At 46.1% G+C, this 18,511-nt stretch overlaps 1 protein-coding gene across 1 annotated transcript in view; it reads right to left on the reverse strand.

Moving 5' to 3' along the window:
* PDZRN3 (PDZ domain containing ring finger 3) overlaps positions 1-18,258 on the reverse strand; it is a 161,894-nt gene extending 143,636 nt beyond the window's left edge. Inside the window, exons 1-3 of the mRNA XM_078610652.1 lie at positions 17,452-18,258; positions 11,277-11,363; positions 10,839-10,946 (exon numbers count right to left, since the gene is read on the reverse strand). Of these exons, the coding sequence (XP_078466778.1) occupies positions 10,839-10,946; positions 11,277-11,363; positions 17,452-18,195 (939 nt within the window). The 5' untranslated portion in view covers positions 18,196-18,258. The remainder of the gene's footprint in view (positions 1-10,838; positions 10,947-11,276; positions 11,364-17,451) is intronic.
* Positions 18,259-18,511: the final 253 nt, after the last annotated feature.

Raw genomic sequence — 18,511 nt, forward strand, 5'->3', positions numbered from 1 at the left:
TTTTAACATCTCAACACTTGTTTTGTTGCCAGAAAAAAGGGGAAAACATATTCTCATATTTTGGTACTGGCAAAGGAGGTCCCATGATGTAAACTTTTACTAAATTGTGACGTTAAAATATGTTATTGTCAGTATTAACTATGCTGCTGACATTCTACTGCAACATTTCTCGGACATGCCATGAGAGATTTCATCGTGGCATTTACACCACGCATGATTGTAAATACCTAAACAAACGAAATACTTCATCTCAGCCATTCTCAATCCACTAATAGACGGGGACCTCATTACGTCTTGTCACTAATGTTTTTTTTGTACCATGATGCACCACGCTGGTCAGTGTACCTTGGCGAAGGAAGGGCAATGGCTAAACAGGTTATCACATTTATTTGCCACTGAGTTTAACCGTGGCCAAGAGTGTTAACCTGGGTGCTGAGTTCTTATCACAGCGAACACTAACCAGACTGTACCGGCGCGCTGGCGGCCACAGCCGTATATGGGAACATTGATTGTAATTTTTGAGAAATGCGCGGTGCAAGCAGAAGAAATAAATATAAGAAATAAATATATTTAAAGTATTCTTTCTCTCCGTGTGTGGATGAGATGCTTCATTACCGCACTACCGTGAACCTGTTATTTGTTTCTTTTCCAAATGCTCATTTTTCAAGGACTCTTTGAGATGTTTCACCACTCATATTTGCCAGTCCATTAGTCGACGCGTGATGCCATGCATGCCAAGTGAGGGACGTTCCACAAACAAAAAGAAGTGTCACGCGATGCAATGTACAATTGAGAGGTGAAAAACGCAAACAGACAGGTACGTGCTAGGAAGAATTAAAGAGCCACCTATCAAATACCACGTGTCTGGAGGGAGTCTATTCTCCACGTTTATCCAAACAAATCATCTCCCTCGGCGCTTTTTAAGGGCTCCAATATTTAAACAAATACTCTGTAAAGAACGCACACTGTGGACATCTGCAGCATGTCACCTGGCATAATTGCATCGAAGAGTTCCCTCGGGGTAGGCGTGGAACGAATAGGATCTGGAGACTTTCTCCGTCTGCCAGGTAAAACAAAGGTAAACGTGGCGACCCTGCAAGAGCTTGCTTGCGCTACTGCTGGCTGAAGGGTCTCCAAGAGAGTGAACTCTGGAGGGTATTTGGTCTACTCTTCCATGCTGACCAGAGGAGTTGTACACCCGTAGCTGCCACTGCTGTTCAGTGGCCTAAAATCAAATGTTTTCGTTCCGGATGACCGCTGCAACGTATGATCTTGTGTTTTGATTTAGTGCGCTGATCTTTAAAGGTGCATTTGAAAAATGTTGATACTCCTACTGATGCTCCTGCTGTTGTGGAGTGACTCATGCAGCCAGCTATGGCTGCAGGGTTTGGTGGTATATGTTGTTTCTGTCGATTATTGTGAAATTTCGGTCACAGTTCCTATGATCACTGTTACATTGCTTATGGTTTTATTTTGGTGATTTCGAATAGTTTTTTGGTTTGGCCATGTTTGTTTGTTGTAGTACGGAGTTAGAATGATGGCTTTAATCTAAGTTGTCTTGTGGTTGTTTGTTGTTTGATTTGCATCCCACTGGGATTTTGCACAGCGTTGGTGTAAGGTGCTTTTTTTCTGGAAGACTTTGCAGTTTTTTCCTGGATTTTTCTGTTTGCGCATAGTCACTTTAAGATGTTTTCTTGTTCATGTTTTTCTTTTTTGTTTGTTGCGGTTGCACCCGATTCAAGAGCCGAATGGCTCAAAGGGCTATACCTAATAAATGAAAACTGAAACTGACCAGACGTATTGGAAGAGGCGGGCGTGAGCCACACTTTACCTTGCCACGTGAAACTAAGGTGCACCCATTCATAATGTTGGGTGGGCAGAAGTGGGGGGGGGGGTATTTTAGAAACTGGTTCATTGTTTCAACTGCCGTTGCCGGAAGATGGAATCGAACCGGCGACCTTTGGATTGCAAGTCCAGCGTGCTGCTAACCATTACAACACGGCAGCTCCCACCCCTCGCCCCCCCCCCCCCCCATCGGAAAGGAAGTGGGGGAGGAAAGATCTAAACCACCGGGTCAACGTGTCAAGATGTTCCGAATGCGCTGGACTGCAAGTTGCGAGTCATTCCAACTGCTCCAGTTGTTGTTGTTTTTTTGTCGAGATGTGACGGGAAACGCGTCGCGCGGTCAATCCAAAAGGCACCTCGCTGACAAACCGCGCAAACGGTGGGGCAATTATTGACGTGGGGAAAGAAACTCGACCTGGCCTTGAGACGTGAAAAAAGTCAGCCTCGGATGAGATAATGATGAGCAATGACGCCCATCGCCATAACGAACCGTGAGTTAAATGCGGCATCCGTTCGGTTCGAAGAAAACGCAACGGGGGATTTTCTTTCCGTCTCCCTCGAGTTCACTGTAACCTTTACTACACCGCGACTCTTCACGCAGACGCAAGCTCAACTCACGACATAGTTGTTTTCATTCCCAATCAATTATTTATGCCGCTCGAAATGTAAGCCGTAGCATAAACACGCCGTCAAGCAAGGCCAAACACTTCACCGAGTTAAGCTGTGTATGATAAAAAAAACTGCTGCCTTTTATTTTAATAAGGCAGGGAGGTTGGAGTCGCAGTGGGAGGGCGTTAATGGAAAATAGCATGAGGCAAAAGAAGAACAATAAAATATATTGCCGCATACGAGGAGTGAGGTATGGGAACGAAATCACGATGACTTCATTTTGGCGAGTCAAAGGCTCTTCTTCTTGGCCATGACGCTGAAAGGTATTTTCTTCTGCTTTTTGTTTTGAAGCTCAACTTCCCCGTATTAACGACTGAATGGATTGAGCAGACTTGGAGGTAATTCAAGCCAGTCTTTGTTGGAAAGAAACAGAAAATGCACTCTCGGTCCAAAGACCAGACAAGCCGCCCTTGCCTCGGTCCGATTTCATTGTTTCCCCATTTCAAAGGAAAAGGCTGAAATGTTGATTTCATTTGTTTGTTGTTGTATGATGGCGCATCATATTAACAGCTCTCACATTTGCTCAGTTTTTAAGCGAATACTCTTGATCGTCATCAGAGTGGGTAAATAATCGGACAAAATGTAAGCATGCGTCTGTTGTTGAGCTCCGTCACGTTTTTGTTGTTTCTTTAATTCGATTAAACGAGCGACTTGCTCTACGAAGGTTGTTTCAATTATTCCGTGTCAGGCACAAATCGAAATTCGAGGGCTGTTGTGAAAAAAGTGTCAATTATCCCCATGCAGAGAACCTAAAAAAAGCGAGACCTGAATTTCTATTCCTTAATTTTATCACGAAGTCACGTGCCCTCTAACCTCCATGTTAAAAAAGTGAAACCTTTTCGGTGCACGAGTAATGTTTATTAATCATCGCTGCACACACTCTGGAGAAATTGGCTGCATTTTGACACGATTTCCAATTGAGCGTAAAATTGATATAAAATTAATGTACGTCCGATTAGGTTTGCACATTGCGTCAACATACTGTTTATGCTCTTGACTCAATCCGAAGGGGAAAATTAAGCGAAAGGTTAATTTATTTCAAGTGATCCTATTGACTGTGTAGAGCTACGCATCTTTACACTCTGATCATCTTGACTCCGTACAGTCTCATAACTTTTTTGAACGGGCTCTACACTCGATCAGAAAAAATGCATCAAACAATGCCACGTAGATTTAGATTTAAAGCTTTCGTGACTGCAGGGATTCATCTTCTTGGTTCTTTTGGTAAAGTCACGTAGAAGGGAAGTAATAAAATAATAAAAATAAAACATAATAAAATAATTCTCACGACGTTTCGGCCACAACACAAGCAGCCGTCCTCAGGTGAAGAACAGGTCTGTCGGGAAGACAGCGTCTGAATGAAACACCACCAGGCTTGGAGCGTATATTTAAGCTGGGTTGGAGGGGGAAGAGCGCCTTGACAAAATACTTTGCATATCAAGAGGAATTTAGCATATTTATGGGAAATGCCGATATGGGATTAGTCAACACTTGTGGAATGCGTAGGAGGTGGGCGGGGGGTTTCAAAGTCATAATATGCCCGTGCCTTATGCAGGATTATCAGCATCGAAGGGAGGGAGTAGGGTTAGCATTATTTCCCTTCTACGTGACTTTACCGAAAGAACCAAGAAGATGAACGCCACGTAGATTACTCGGTTGTGTGTGGTGTGTTGTGTGCATTATCATCGCGGGCCCGCCAGCAAGAGTCTCAAGACAAACGTCTGCGCGAGCATGCGAGTTGATGAAATGCACGAGGAGCAAGCGGCAATGTCCGTGCACAGCGCGAGTTGACTCTGTCCGCATCTCCCTACATGGCTTGAGACGAACAAAGACCGAGAGAGGCATTCCTCACGCGAGTGTGTGTGCCGTTTCGCTCCAGGTGTGTGTGTGGGTGGGTGGGTGGCGGAAAGGGGCATTTAGAGTCGTCGTGCGCTACTGCTGCGTACGTGTCGGGCTGCTGTGGCTCTCTCCGCGACGCGTGGTCTCTCGGCTCTTGGACCCGCGCGTCATTCGGCACGATGACCGACGTCTCGCTCCGCGGGCTGGGAGCTCCTACCAGGAGCTCAAGGCTCCCACAGCGGAGGGACGTGGAGCGAAGCGACGGACATCGCGCAGGACGACACGGCGCGGCACGACCCAAATACGCGGTGCGAGGAGCACTGCCCTGTCTTGTTTTACCAGGAGCCCACAAATGTTTTGGGTGCAAGGAAATGCAAACGCTATATGGGCGGTAAGTTTGAAGATTTTAAGCCAAAGTGACATTAAAGATAACTGATCTGCCATGCATAATTCCCAAAGTAATGACTGAACTAAATTAATGACACGTTAATTCAATTAAATTGTACTCCTGCCTGTTTAGCGGGCATATAAAATTGCTTCGCAAATTAAAACTGACTGCATTTTAATTCTAACAAGTTGCCATGCAACGCTTAGATTGGTAATTTTTTTCTCTAAGTTTCATACAAAACGTCAGATAAAAAAAAAACAGTCGCCACAGTTAATTTTTCACCAAGGAATTATTTTAAGAAAGATGCCACATTAGCCCTTATTGTGTGGACATGTACTCAAGTCGTGTGCCCCAGGTGGTCTGACATGAGCCTCAAACTTTGCTACCGAGAAGAAAGCCCTTCAGAATCTAAATCTATTGTGACATCCTTACAGCATCCCGTGCTCTTTTCAAAATCACATCACTGCAGTGACAGGAACGAAACAGGTGGACTTCTCCACAAAGCTGGCTGTCACCTGATGAAGCTGGTTGTAATTACTGGCGAAACGTCGTACTCAAATTGTAAATGTTGTGGCTTGGCTCTCCAAGACACCGGTGTGCTGTACGAGTGACGAATTGGCCACGTTCCATTTACGTGACAACCCTTACTAGTTGACTTTGTCGGGTGGTGGCGGTTTTAACGACACATTTATATATTTACGCGATCTAACCCAAAAAACCTCGATTGTGGATGATATTGGTCGTGAAAGCCTCCTACGTGTTAAATTGACATCACGAGAGCACACTTGAATGTGCTTTTTGAATCTCAGTTTCATCATTAACAAAACTTCAAGCCCATGTCTAGCAGCCAGTAATAGCTATTTGTTTTGGGGCTGATTTTCTATGTGAATGTACATTCAACTTCACAATTCTGCATACGTTAATGACAATGTACGATCTGCGTAAAGTAGAGCTCGATGGAGCACTGAACTCCGAGAAAACAAAGCAGTCTCCTGCTGACACGAGGACTTTATGGTGATGAAACTGGATCCTATTGGTGCCTACACACAGACACACACAGACACACGCAAAGAGGCGCGTGTACACACACACACACACGCGCACACACGCACACTGACGTGCTCTCGTGCATGCTAACCATGACACAACCTTTGGTTATTTATTTCTCCTGGTTCCAAGAATTGTCAAACAATTTTATCCTGTTGGTAAACCAATTCTGGGTGGAAAAAAAAACGAGTTTAAAAGCTCATGCACAGCAGGAAGTCAGCTACAGACATCGACCATGACCGGGACAAAGTGTGATGGGCAGCCCTGAGCCGGTATTCTTCGGCGTGGTCTTTTTTTGGGGGAGACCTCATAGAAGCCACTCGTCAGGCTAACAGCCATCACTTTTAACAGACACCAGTCGTCTCCAGTAAATATAAAGAAGTCCAGTATGCCAAAATGTCAAGACCCTCCTTTCTTCTCACTTAGAAGAAAGATCTTAGATTGAAGGGTCTTGTTCTTCTTCAGAAGCGAGAACTTGAGCCCGCCATAAACTTCAGTTTTCTGTGACCGCTGCCCCGCGCTGTTGACCTCACCCCTTTTCTGATTGGCCAAGTTTGCGTATAAATTGAGGATGGTGCAACGATAAAGTGGTTGCGGAGGAGCTATATGTGATGGGAGAGGCTGGCAAGAAGCTCACGGCTTCTCCAGGGAGTGCCTCTCATCATGCCATCCATGCCAAGGCAATGTTTATGAACCTCAATTTATATAATCGACGAACCTCTTACATGCTATGTGCAAGTATATAGCGTATCCTCCCCTACATCGGACCATTTTCTCAGTAAAAAAATAAAAAAGCTAAACAAACTGAAGATCACTCACATAGCATGCTGCGATGAAAATGAGAACGCTGTGATGACTCAGAACACACTATGATGACACAGTGCACTGTGACATCACAGAGCACGCTGTGATAACATAGGGGAACTGTGATGTCACAGAGCACACTGTGATGACACATAACTTAGGCCACATGCACCCCCTGTGGCTAAAGGAACATCCTTGTTCATAACAAAAAAAAAGTGCATTTCAAAGCCTGTACATCCTTTGGCCTGGAAACCGAAAAGCCTCCCTAGTTATCAACTCGAAGGAGGTCCTAAGCCGACACTGATGGGAAATCACGCGGCTGTCGCACCAGCTTGACTTCCTGGACAACTTAATACCACAGTTCCTGAATCTCAATGTGGAAAGGGGAGGCCAGGGGTTGCTGGCTGCTGCTGGAGATTTAATGGTTCATTAGTCTGTCAGCTGCCGTAAGTTGTCCAGACCGCAGCTACGCTAGCCATTCTACGACAGTGCATGAGGTCAAGCCACGCGGTGTAAAAATCTCTAGCAAACCATGCGACTGAAGTTCAACTACCGCATGGCCTTTTCTTTTTTGCCAGGCACTTGTTTTATTTGTTCACTGTGACGGGGCATTGCAAATTGTGGCAGCCATGTGATGAACGTGAATATAAGCTCTCGTGATATTAGAATACAGTGGAAGCTGGATTTGAGCTCACATCGTCAGTGGAAAATAACTTGAATTAATATACCGGTCTGAGTTTTGAATGCCGTTAATTGACTTGCTTGTATAAGCACAGTTCTGACTTAAACCACACATTTCACGGGTGGTGGGGAAAGGCGAAGGGGAACTTCTGATACAGTCACTCGACTTTGGACGTAAGCACAATCTGGATGGACATGCTCCAAATGGGTGTGCTCATATCCAGCTGAGAGAGAGTTGTGCATCAAAATTGATTGTTGTGCTGTGCTTTGATTTCATGTCTATTCTCCCTATTGTCACCAACCCGTACGGATCAGTGCGGTTAATTTTGGTCTAATGATCATTGCGGCTGGGGCCCTCATCCAGCAGTGGATGGAAAAAAAGGTCCGTACGTGAAAATGTACATTTTTAAAATGTCACGCGCGTTTTCATAACAATATAGGGTGGGATGTTTTACTTTGCTGTTTCTCACCAAAAACATCTGGCATGGTGATTATGATCTGCTTAATGAGCGGTTATGTGTCAAATGGTGTTGGAGATTAGAATATCATGAATACAGTTGTTGCCCCATAATGTTTAATATATATGCTGAAGTGGAGAGCGGTAGATAAGAACAAAGAATACACACACAACACAAATACACAAACACAGCAAGAAGTATTAATTATTTACTGAGCAAAGCTGATGATGGCTGTACCTTCCAGAACAAACGTTGAACCAAATTGTTAAATTTGTAAAAGATAACAGAAACATTCCAATCTATTACCGCTTCAGTACACCGGTGTGTTAGAGAGCAATCTCCCAACATTTAACTCCGCATTGTTCACGTGACAACTTTATTAATTGGCTCTGTCAGGTGGCGGAGGGTTTAAGCACACATTTTACTGACGCGATCTAACCCAACAATCTATCACGAATCGTGATGAGTCCACTGTTGGATGAAGGGCTCTCTAAGCCACTGGCATCTCCAATGCGACGAACAAACTTCACAAAATTAAATACAAACAAAAATGAACAACATGCGGGAATGCACAAACTTAACAAATGTTCTTAGAAATTCGATTTCTTTCTAGATTTGAAGTTTTCGTGACTGCAAGGATTGATATTCTAAGGTTTTCGGTAAAGTCACGTAGGTAAAAAATGAAAATTAATAAAAGTAAAATAAAAATAAAATAAAAATCACGACGTTTCGGAGGCAACACAAGCTTCCGTCTTCAGGTGGAACCGTCACAGCACGATAGCCGTATCAAGTAAGAGAAATTCCAAGAAAACAGTCCTTGTATATGTACTGGTTGAGGGTGGGAGGAGCCAAGGCAGGCCCTGAATATTATTTTTGTGAGGTTCGGTGCGGCTGAAACTGTATTTCCACTACGCAATTTGAGGCATGCGGTCCTGAATTTGAACTCAACCTAGCAGAGGCAAAAGCAGCCCGCAACATAAAAAGTAAGCCAACAACAAACACAAAGTTGCAGCTCACTGAGAGAAGAACGATTTATCCAACAGGCAACCTTTGCAAAACAAGAAAGGCTTTGTCATTTACCGCCGTCTCCCTGGCCCTGCACCAGCGTGGCCTGCCAAGGTTTTAAGGAGGCAAGGGCGCCGTGCTTCTCTCGGTGGGGCGTCAATGTCAGCGCCGTGCCACCTGACGGCCGCGCGCTGCCCCCCCCCGCCACGCGCGCGAGCTCACCAGTCGCGCAGGGCCCCCCCCCCCCCAGGGCCCCCCCCCCCCCCAGGACCCCCCCCACTCCCTCCCCGTGTGCGCGCGCTGTACCCCCGCCACGCGCGCGAGTCTCACCAGTCGCGCAACCCCCCCCCCCCAGGGCCCCCCCCCAGGCGCCACCCCCACCCCCGTGTGTGTGCGCGCGCGCTCTGTTAGTCGCGCCGGGCATCCACGTTTTTTTGGCAGTCTCGGTTCAGCCCAGCGGCCGTCCGTCCCCCACCTCCGCCTCCCCCCGGCACGTTTATACAAACCCCCTTGTTCTCTTGGAGCCTGCGGAGAATAGCTCCGAGGCTCTACGGCTGGCAAGGAGTTTTTTTTTTAGGAACATTCGCGGTCCGTGTTGGCATCTCCCGAGTAAAGGACGACATGGTGGTGGGGGTGGGGGAGGTGGCGTTGCAAGCTGTCGGTGATTTTGTGTTTTTTTTTCAAACGTGCCTCCTTCACGTTACGTTTATCGTAGAAATAGCCTGGGCACTTTAAGCGTTTCCCCTAATGAATAAAAAAAAATAGTAGCCCGCTTGTTGTGTGCGTGCGTGCCCCGTGTGTCTAAATACACCGTGGAGGTTACATTTTCCGTGAGTAACGTGTGTAATTTTCCATAATTTCTTGCACATGTAAGACACGGGTGAATTTCTAATAACGATCATAATCCTGCACGTACGTATGAATGAGTCGTATAAATCTGCGTCACGAGATTTTCGCTGCGAGGGTTACGATTCGGAATGTCATGCGGAAATTAGATAATGTGGTCGGTGATTGCAAGAGCAGCTGAGTTATTGGTTGACATATCATCCGGTACACAACACAGGACGTAAATCCGACGAATAGAACACGAAACACTGCGTATTGGGGAGCGCAAGACAGCGTGTAATTTGGGCAGAAGTGCAGTACTTCAGGAGCTTAAGTGGTTCCAAAGACGCAAAGCAACGCTTACACTCTTTGCACAAAGCTGTAATTACAATCATATAGAGGTTGGTGATGCTACACGATTTGCAAGGCTGCAAGAGTCAGACCGGTGATTAGTAACAGAAGATGTTTGGCAAATGTCCAACGAACATGGCTTTATTCACCACCACTTTTAACCCTCGGAGACTTCGATGTTACGACCAATGCGGCCAATCGATTTATCTCACCTTTTAATTGTGTGATCGTTGAAATCTGTTAAGTTGGTACAATAATCAATAACCATGAACCACACTCATTCTGTACTTTACAAGTAGTTTGCTTTCGTTTATTTTTTATATTTGGCAAGTGAGCAAAACACGTCAAATTGAAAAATATCAAAATACATGTTAAATCACCTATCGCCACTGTAAACCACGACTTGTTTATTATTACAAACACAGAGATTACATCTTCGTGACATAACACGTGAAACGTTTCCAATTCAAGAAGCCCATGCGACCAAACATTTCCGGCATCTTTCGAAGGCTATTCACAAAGTCGAACAAAAACACTTCCATGGAGCAACTCGAAAGCCCTTCAGTTGCCAAGACGTATGTTTGATGTGGCATCGAGCGAGACTATGGTTGTATTTATCGTGCACCCAGTGTCCTACCGTCACACCCCCCCCATCCCCTCCCCGATATTTGTAGAGCGAGGGTATTTATGGGCGACTAACAACAGCAAACACAAGGGCCGCCCACACGGGAAGCCCGGGCGTGTTTGTACTGCTGCGGCGTTGCCGGCGAACGAGGATGAGAAACTGGGGCGGCTCCTAGCGTGTCATGTTCCAATGAGCAGCAACCACCCCACTTTGTAAGCTGTTGGCCTTTTCAATGATCTCCGCTTTCAGCCCGGGGGGGGGGGGTGGGGGGAGTGGGGAAAGGTCTTGCACGCTGGCTTACCTCAATAACTCTGTCGTTCACCTGAAGCCCTCCGTCTTTATCCGCGGGGCCGTTCTCCACCACTTTGGACACGAAAATCCCTTCGCCCGATGTCCCCTCTTGACTGTCCTGATCGGCAGGGCAATTGAAAGTGGCTTATTGGTTGCTCATTCGTCATTCCTAAGCACGTCTCAGCAGCAGCAGCAGCAGCCATATATTTGGTGTTGATAAATTGACGACTCAAAGTATATCACTCCAAGGTCCATATACAATCCAGATCTAACTGAACATGACAAAACATATATTGACTTTGTATACGTATGTTAAAAAACAAATATGGATTCCTCATTTCACACACGTGTGTTTAAATGCAAGAATGTGAACGCACGGAGTGGCATTATGATTTCAATAGGCGCGGTGGGTGGCATTGTTGATATTTGCGGTTGAACTTGGTCTTACAGGGCTGGGGCGTCCGCCAATGATGTTAAATCCGAGGGAGCCATGCTGTCGCTGCAGTACAACGGTCAGAGTCGACGGCTCCCCTCCCTGCAGAGAGCATGGTTCCAATTATAAAACACTGCAACGTGCACATTCCATGGCCAAACACGCCACACATAAGTGTGTTGAAACTTAAAAAAAAAACAAGCCCGGCAAATGTTAATCCTACTGAGCCTACAATCTGCGAATAAAGGTCAGTGATTATTTGCCTTTTAATTACATTTCAGCGTGAATATTTTTACTTTATTTTCTTCACATTGCATTTGACACTTTTAGTCTTACTCCAGTGCCACACTGCTTGTCTACCTGCTTATTCGAATGTGACTTAGCATGAAGATGCGAGGAATGAAGTTAAATTAAATAGCCATGTGCATTGGACTTAACTTTAAACACACACTGTGGCTCTGCTGCTGTTCCTTGTAATGCCCTGGCATGCATTTTCAGCTTAGGTTTTACATTTTACGGTTATTGAGTTACGGCACATAGCTTTTCTCCCCTGAAGAATGCAAAGTCTGCAAGTCACGGTGCAGATAAGCCAGGGTGCACATTGTGTGTCTCATGTTCTGAAGCACAAAGCTGGAATACAAATTTTAATAATATTTATGAAGCAATAAAAATCACATACCCTCCTTACACCGAGGCTATTTTCAGCTGCAAAAATTCCTCCGCGTTGAATTTTAACCTTGAATGGCAAAACGGTAATTTGCAACGGTGTGCCACCATCGGCAAATTTACTCCGACAAATGAAGGGCGCACCGATATGGAGGTGGCATAGTGTGTGGTAAACCCAAGCTCTTTGAAAACGAAAAGTGCCACCACTCGGGTCTGAGGGCTCTGCTGCCAAGTGTCACTTCTCGGTGGGGCGACGACAACAACAACAGCTGGAGCAGGAGTGGCGGTTATTCCCGGTGCAATGAATTCCACACTCGGCCGGATCTTCGGAACATTTCCACCGTCAAAGGTGGTTCATCGTGGAAGAGTGTTCATGTGAGCGCAGACTACTTGGCTCCTCAAGCGTGCTGTTTACGTTCACCGGAAACGGTAACGTAAACTTCGATCGCGGACCGAGGCTGCGCGGGGACCTATTTGTGTGTTTTGGGCTATTGCCTGCCTATCTTCGCCACCGGCAGGGAAGTGCTGATGGATTCACTACAGCTGTTCATAAATGCGGACATTCAAAGTTCAGGTGTTGCTGGCAGGATGGAGAGTGACATTTAAGCACGCAATGAGTGATCCCCCTCCCGCAATTTGAAGCACTGTCACGATTCAGGGCCTCGATTCGAATTCCATGTGTCTGGTGTCACCCAAACGACTGACAGTCGATGTTCATGATAGACGCTTGCCACCTTTTGCGATCTTCAGTCTCTCTCTCTCTCTCATGAAGAGTCCCATCCAACTGCTCACAATGTTCCAGCAAGCTCATCCGTTTCCTTCCACTGCAAACTCATCCCTCGCATAATCACCTTTGTCATATCCCCAGCTGCTGAAACCCCCTTGGGATATGTCCCACAAATGCCACCTTCCTTCACATCAGACTTATCAGCCTATACTGCCTGCCTCCGTTGGACCATCTCATTAAAAATGTTTACGTGTCAATTGTGCTGTATCCTTCGTTTCGTTAGCTCAAAGGTGGCGTTTGTATGCAGTTTGCATAAATAATACATTCTTACAAGGATGATTGGATTTATGCATTGTGATCATAGGAATCAATATAAAGCAACAAATCAAATAATTGTTACGTGCATATCTAAATGTAACTCTATATCTGCTCCATATAGTCTCCCAACAATATAAAATGAATACTGTAGTGAGTAGACATGAGCACACGTGACATCATGAGTGGTAACGCTATTAACTACTAACCACATTGCAGAAAGCAGCAACTGCTGTATATATTTGGGGGGGAGGGGGGGTGGACTACGCATTTGTCTATCAATTTTACAAATATTAATATTTTCAAATACGTTTCACTCCCCTCTGTAGCCACGAATCTACTGCAAGTGTAGATCATTTTCACGCATGACCAGCCATTGAGAGATGCATGCTTGGACTTACTCTTAATAGACATAATTTAGGAGCACATGGATAAGAGACAATATGCACGTCAGGGACATCGCATTGATGGTTGAGAAATGCAAGTGGATTTGAGAAGGTTGTGACGCTGTAAGGGACGATGGCCAGTGGTCGAGTGCGTTGATGGAATGGCAGCCAAAGGAGGAAACCCTCACCGGAGAGATCGTCGAACGTGGAGATGGTGTGATGACATCAGCTTGTGTACCAGAGCTACATGGATATAATTGTTATTTCCTTATAACGTGGGACCATGATAGATGGGTAGGGGGGGGGGGCGGTCGCCTTGGAAAGGCTTCATCATCCACAAATAGAGAGATTATGGCAGATGATGATGATAATGATGACAATGAAGAATCCATTAAGATCAGAAGACCATCTTTCAAGGGAGACTTGGAAGTTCCTTGTACGTTTTCACTGAGGCAATCAATCCACTGTCAACATCCTAGGCGTAATTCTAGATTTGAAGCTTTCGTGACTGCAAGAAATCATCTTCTTAGGTTTTTTCGGTAAAGTCACGTAGAAAGTAAAATAAAATAAAAACAGAAATCACGACGTTGCCTCCGAAACGTCGTTATTTCTGTTTTTATTTTATTTTACTTTCTACGTGACTTTACCGAAAAAACCTAAGAAGATGATTCCTAGGCGTAATATTTTCAGCACTGCTTATGAGGAGGTGCCGTATTATTTCAAGTACTCCGTGGTGCAGCTGAACGCATTGATGAGGCGAGCAGGCGCATAACGTGATACATTTTACTCTCCCAATCCTTGATGCTGATGGTAATAATAGTATCAATACCATGCATTTATGCAGCAACGCCTCACTGATTCTTTAGATTTTTTTTTTACAGAAGAAACCTGCCTAGGGAAGCTTGGCAATTTCCACCAGTGAGTGCTCAGCATAACGGAGGACAGCAGAGGACTCAGGAGAAAGCCATGCATATGAAGGGGAAACACTTACATTAAACTCTGCACAGATAGAGTCAATAATCCATTGCTGGGCAGGACATCTCCTTGACACCTCGTAGTGGAAACCCACAACACCTAGAACTCCCAAGCAGTCTCCAAGTGGTCACCAGGCTCAACCCTTGGTTAGCTTCTGAATTCTGGTGAGGTCAGGCCCATCCATAGTGATTTGGTAGCAGGCATAAGCAATGCTTAAAGAAAGTGGCCTTCAGTGTTTAAGCAGGAGACATTTACATCGTTGGGAAATGCATAAATCCTTCCCTGAGCCTTTCACTTAATTTACCACTTCACCACACCCACTATGCTGCTGGACTTGCCAGCAATACCCTACAGTGGGGGAAAAAATAATTAATGAATGGCTTAATACATCAATGTATAAATCGCTGCTGCGTGAACGACTATACACAGAGGAACACAATTGGTGAAATGTGGACAAATGTTGCCGAATAAATAAAGTCACTTTTCTTGGTGAAAGACTGCAGCTACTTTAAACAAACCGCTGCTGGGATTACCAGATCTTATCGGTAAGAGCACTGAATATCAACTAAGGGAGTCCCGTTCAATGCAAAGAGCAATATCGTACACGAAACTCATTTGACAAAGGCCGAATGTTTTAATTAGAAGTAAAAATAGCACCAAAAAGCAATTACTTATTTTAAAAGGCATAACTCTATTGGTTCAGCAATCCGAAAAGAATGGAGGGCCAGGATTTGGGGCAATTACTCAAAAGGCTTAGCCCGCCCACTTTGAGCGAGAACTTCTTGCTTGATGGAGAGCCATCAGCTGACTGCAACACAAAAAACTATTCTCAACCCGCCCCCATCAGGGTCTGTCTCCGGGCTCGATATACGGAGGTCGACCTAAACACGAAAGCACTTGAAAATGTTCTAAACTTAGCCAAACACTCTGAGTGTGGTCTGCGTCACCGCACCCTCCACTTCGAGCAGATATGACCTCATTTATATCGTGACAGTGCCCATTAGGATCTTTGTGTAAGACACAAATTATGCTTGTCTGATTCATAATTACTGTGAAATGTATCAAATATGGGAAACCAAAATTCAAGTCGAGAGGCAAAACCTCAGTGTTTAAAAAATTAGCAATTGCTAACACGTGATTATGTGAGGTTTATACCCCAATTATAGATGGATGCCAGAGGTAGACAGAATGCAAAGTGGAGAGGAAATGCATGGCTTTGTTCTGGTTTTCGTGCACACTTTAATCTCTGAGATCCGAGCTGAAGGTATTTTGGCAGATGTCACGACAGTACTATATTTGCAATAAAATTTGAACCCATTAATTAATGCGCAGGTAGAGCATAGTGCCACTGTTGTTAATATTGTAACCATGATTGTTATTTATTTGAAATTAAAGGCAGCATTGCAATTACTGATGTGACCTATAATTTACTCGTATATTGTGAATGCCAAGCTGGATGATTGTAGCCGAGGGGTCTGAATCTCTCCGGACCAAACATTCGCAAGGCTTCACGAAAATTGTGTATGGCGATTTGTCAATCAACTGCTAGATTAAGGCCTGCCCCCATGCTATGTCGGTCAAAGGGGTTGTTTGACCATACTTCACCATGCTGGTCAGTGCAGGTTAGTGAAGGGGTGGGGGCAGCAGGATCGGTTCAAATATCACTCGCCACTGATGCCGGCCACAGCCGGGAATTTCATTGAGATTGCCGGATTCACAACGCAGTGTGCAAACCGCTGCACCACCACTCCACTCCAATATTCCACTACAATTTATGTAAGGAAAATAAACACTGCGTCTATCGGCCGCACACACAGTATATATGTAAACACCTACATTATATAGAACAAACATATTGACACGTTTTTAACGCTGATGTACACACTAGAAAAATTGGAGAAAAAAATGTTCGGTATGGCATACGTATTTGATTTATACGCAAGAGTGACCATAAATACCTTTTAGGTTTCATTTTGACACCATAATTTGTCAGGCTGCTTTCCCTATATATTATTTAATAGTGTACACATATTTGATATTTCCTGTACGTAACCGTATACAGCTATGAAAAGCATAACCGTCGTCTAGAAACACGTTACGCGTATACAGAATGCAGTACAGCAAGTAGGCCAGTTCCCTACCATCAAGGCGCAGTGTTTTATTTCGATATGGCAATCAAGGGAAGCAAATTGGCTTGGGACGGGCGACAACAATTGCCAATGGACGAGACGAGTGAAGGCATCGCAGTCAAAGGAGCGAATGGCAAGCGGCGTTGAGATCAGTTCGTTGTGCAGGATCGACACGGATCACATCAGCGCTGGATTGTGACCGATGGCGACGGTGTGGGTAGGCCTTCCTCCAGCAGTGGATAGACAATTGCTGACGATGTATGTTTTATCCGGGCACTCCAGTTTGCTCCAACGAGCCCACAAACATCATGAAAAAATTGGTGTTGGTAAAAAAATGTAAACTTGCTAGAGACACAAATCAGTCGGAGGCAGTCGAGTCGCGTCGAGGTTAATGAGTTATCGTCCGCATTAATAATTATTTCATGCCATAGCCCATGGGCGGTCCTTAATTCAGCAATGGATAAATGTCCTCCTTTGAATGACAATGATATATTATTATAATTACGCCTGTTTACCCATAGAGTGTATGAATATCTACGCAGAATGCCGTTCTGTCTCCACATATTAAATCGATCTAGCGTTTAGTTGTTTTGCTTTGTTTGATGTCTTTCACCCGACACCTCCGATTAGCGCGGCCGAATACGTACGGTGCGAAAGAAGTTCAACATCCATATAATCGACGTTTTAGTCCATCGGCCTATTGCCATCGCAGACCGACATCGGGCAGCATTTGTTTAAGCAATCGAACTCTGGCGCGGTTTCGACCTTCTGTGCCTCATCAGCAGAAGTCACGCTTGCTAGACAAATGCTCTTAGACACCCATTTAATTATTATTGGCAAAGAAACCACTCCATACAAACTATGCGACGCCGTTCAAATAAAAACAAACATCTACACGGCACACACCAAAGCACAACGATTAGCTTGCGCGCGTATTCATGATGACGATCCATTCCACATTCGCGACGTTAGATCCGTGTCTCGCCGCTCACCTTGGCCGGGAACGCGAGGCTCTTGCTGAGTCTTTCCAGCTGGACTCGGTACTCGCTCAGCTTCTTCTGGTACCTGAGCGCCGTGGCCTGCAGCTCGCTCTGCAGCGCCGACACCTGGGAGAGCAGCGACTTCTCGCGCTTGCTGGCACGCAGCGCCGCCTTCTTGCAGTCGTACTCCAGACTCGCCACCTTGGCCATGACGGACGCCGAGTGCGAGCGCAGCGCCTTGAGGCACGAGTGTCCACCACCTCCACCACCACCGGCTCCCGCCGCGTCGCCCCGGTGATCTCGCTGCACCAGCATGAGTCCGCAGCCGCGCTCGCAGATGCCCACCGGGCGATAGTCGCAGCTTTCGCGCATGTGCGCGTCCATGTCGCGGAGGTTGAGCACCTCGGGGCATCCTTTGTTGCGGCACTTGGCCGGCGAGAAGTCGCACATGTCCGCGTGCTCTGACAGCTGCTGCAGGCGCACCGCGCGCTCGCAGCCCCGGGCACGGTGCTCGCAGCTGATGTTCAGCTTGAGGATGAGGTTGCGCAGGGGCAACACGTGGTTGAGCTCCTTGGTGGAGACGCGCTGGCACTGCACGGGGCAGCTGCCCTTCTGCACGACCCAGGGCAGCACGCAGCTGGCGCAGAACACGTGTCCGCACGGGGTGGCGAGCGGGTCCTCCAGCACCTTGTTGCACAGGTTGCACTTGAAGTCCGGATCCACCTCCTCGGCGAAGCGGTCCAAATCGAATCCCATTGTGTTTTTTTGTGTTTCTTTTTGTTTTGTCAGAACGCACGCGGGGATGGAGGAGGAGGAGGAGAATAAGAAGGCAGAGGTTTGGGTGGTTGAAGACAAGAGGTGGGGAAGACGTAGAGCAAGCAGAGGTGAGTGGTGGAGGTAGCGGGCGGACGGGCGGTGGAGGAGCGATAGAAAGGGACAGCAGAGAGAACGAGAGAGAAAAGATAGAGGAAAGAGAAAGGGACCGATGGTAGGGTGCGGGACAGGGGAGGGAAGAAGAGGAGGAACCTCAAGGACGCGGGTGCCGCATGGGTGAGACTCCGACCCCCCCCCC

The sequence above is a fragment of the Lampetra planeri genome, chromosome 34 (assembly GCF_965212315.1).
Source record: "Lampetra planeri chromosome 34, kcLamPlan1.2.h2, whole genome shotgun sequence".
Classification (NCBI taxonomy): Eukaryota; Metazoa; Chordata; class Hyperoartia; order Petromyzontiformes; family Petromyzontidae; genus Lampetra; species Lampetra planeri.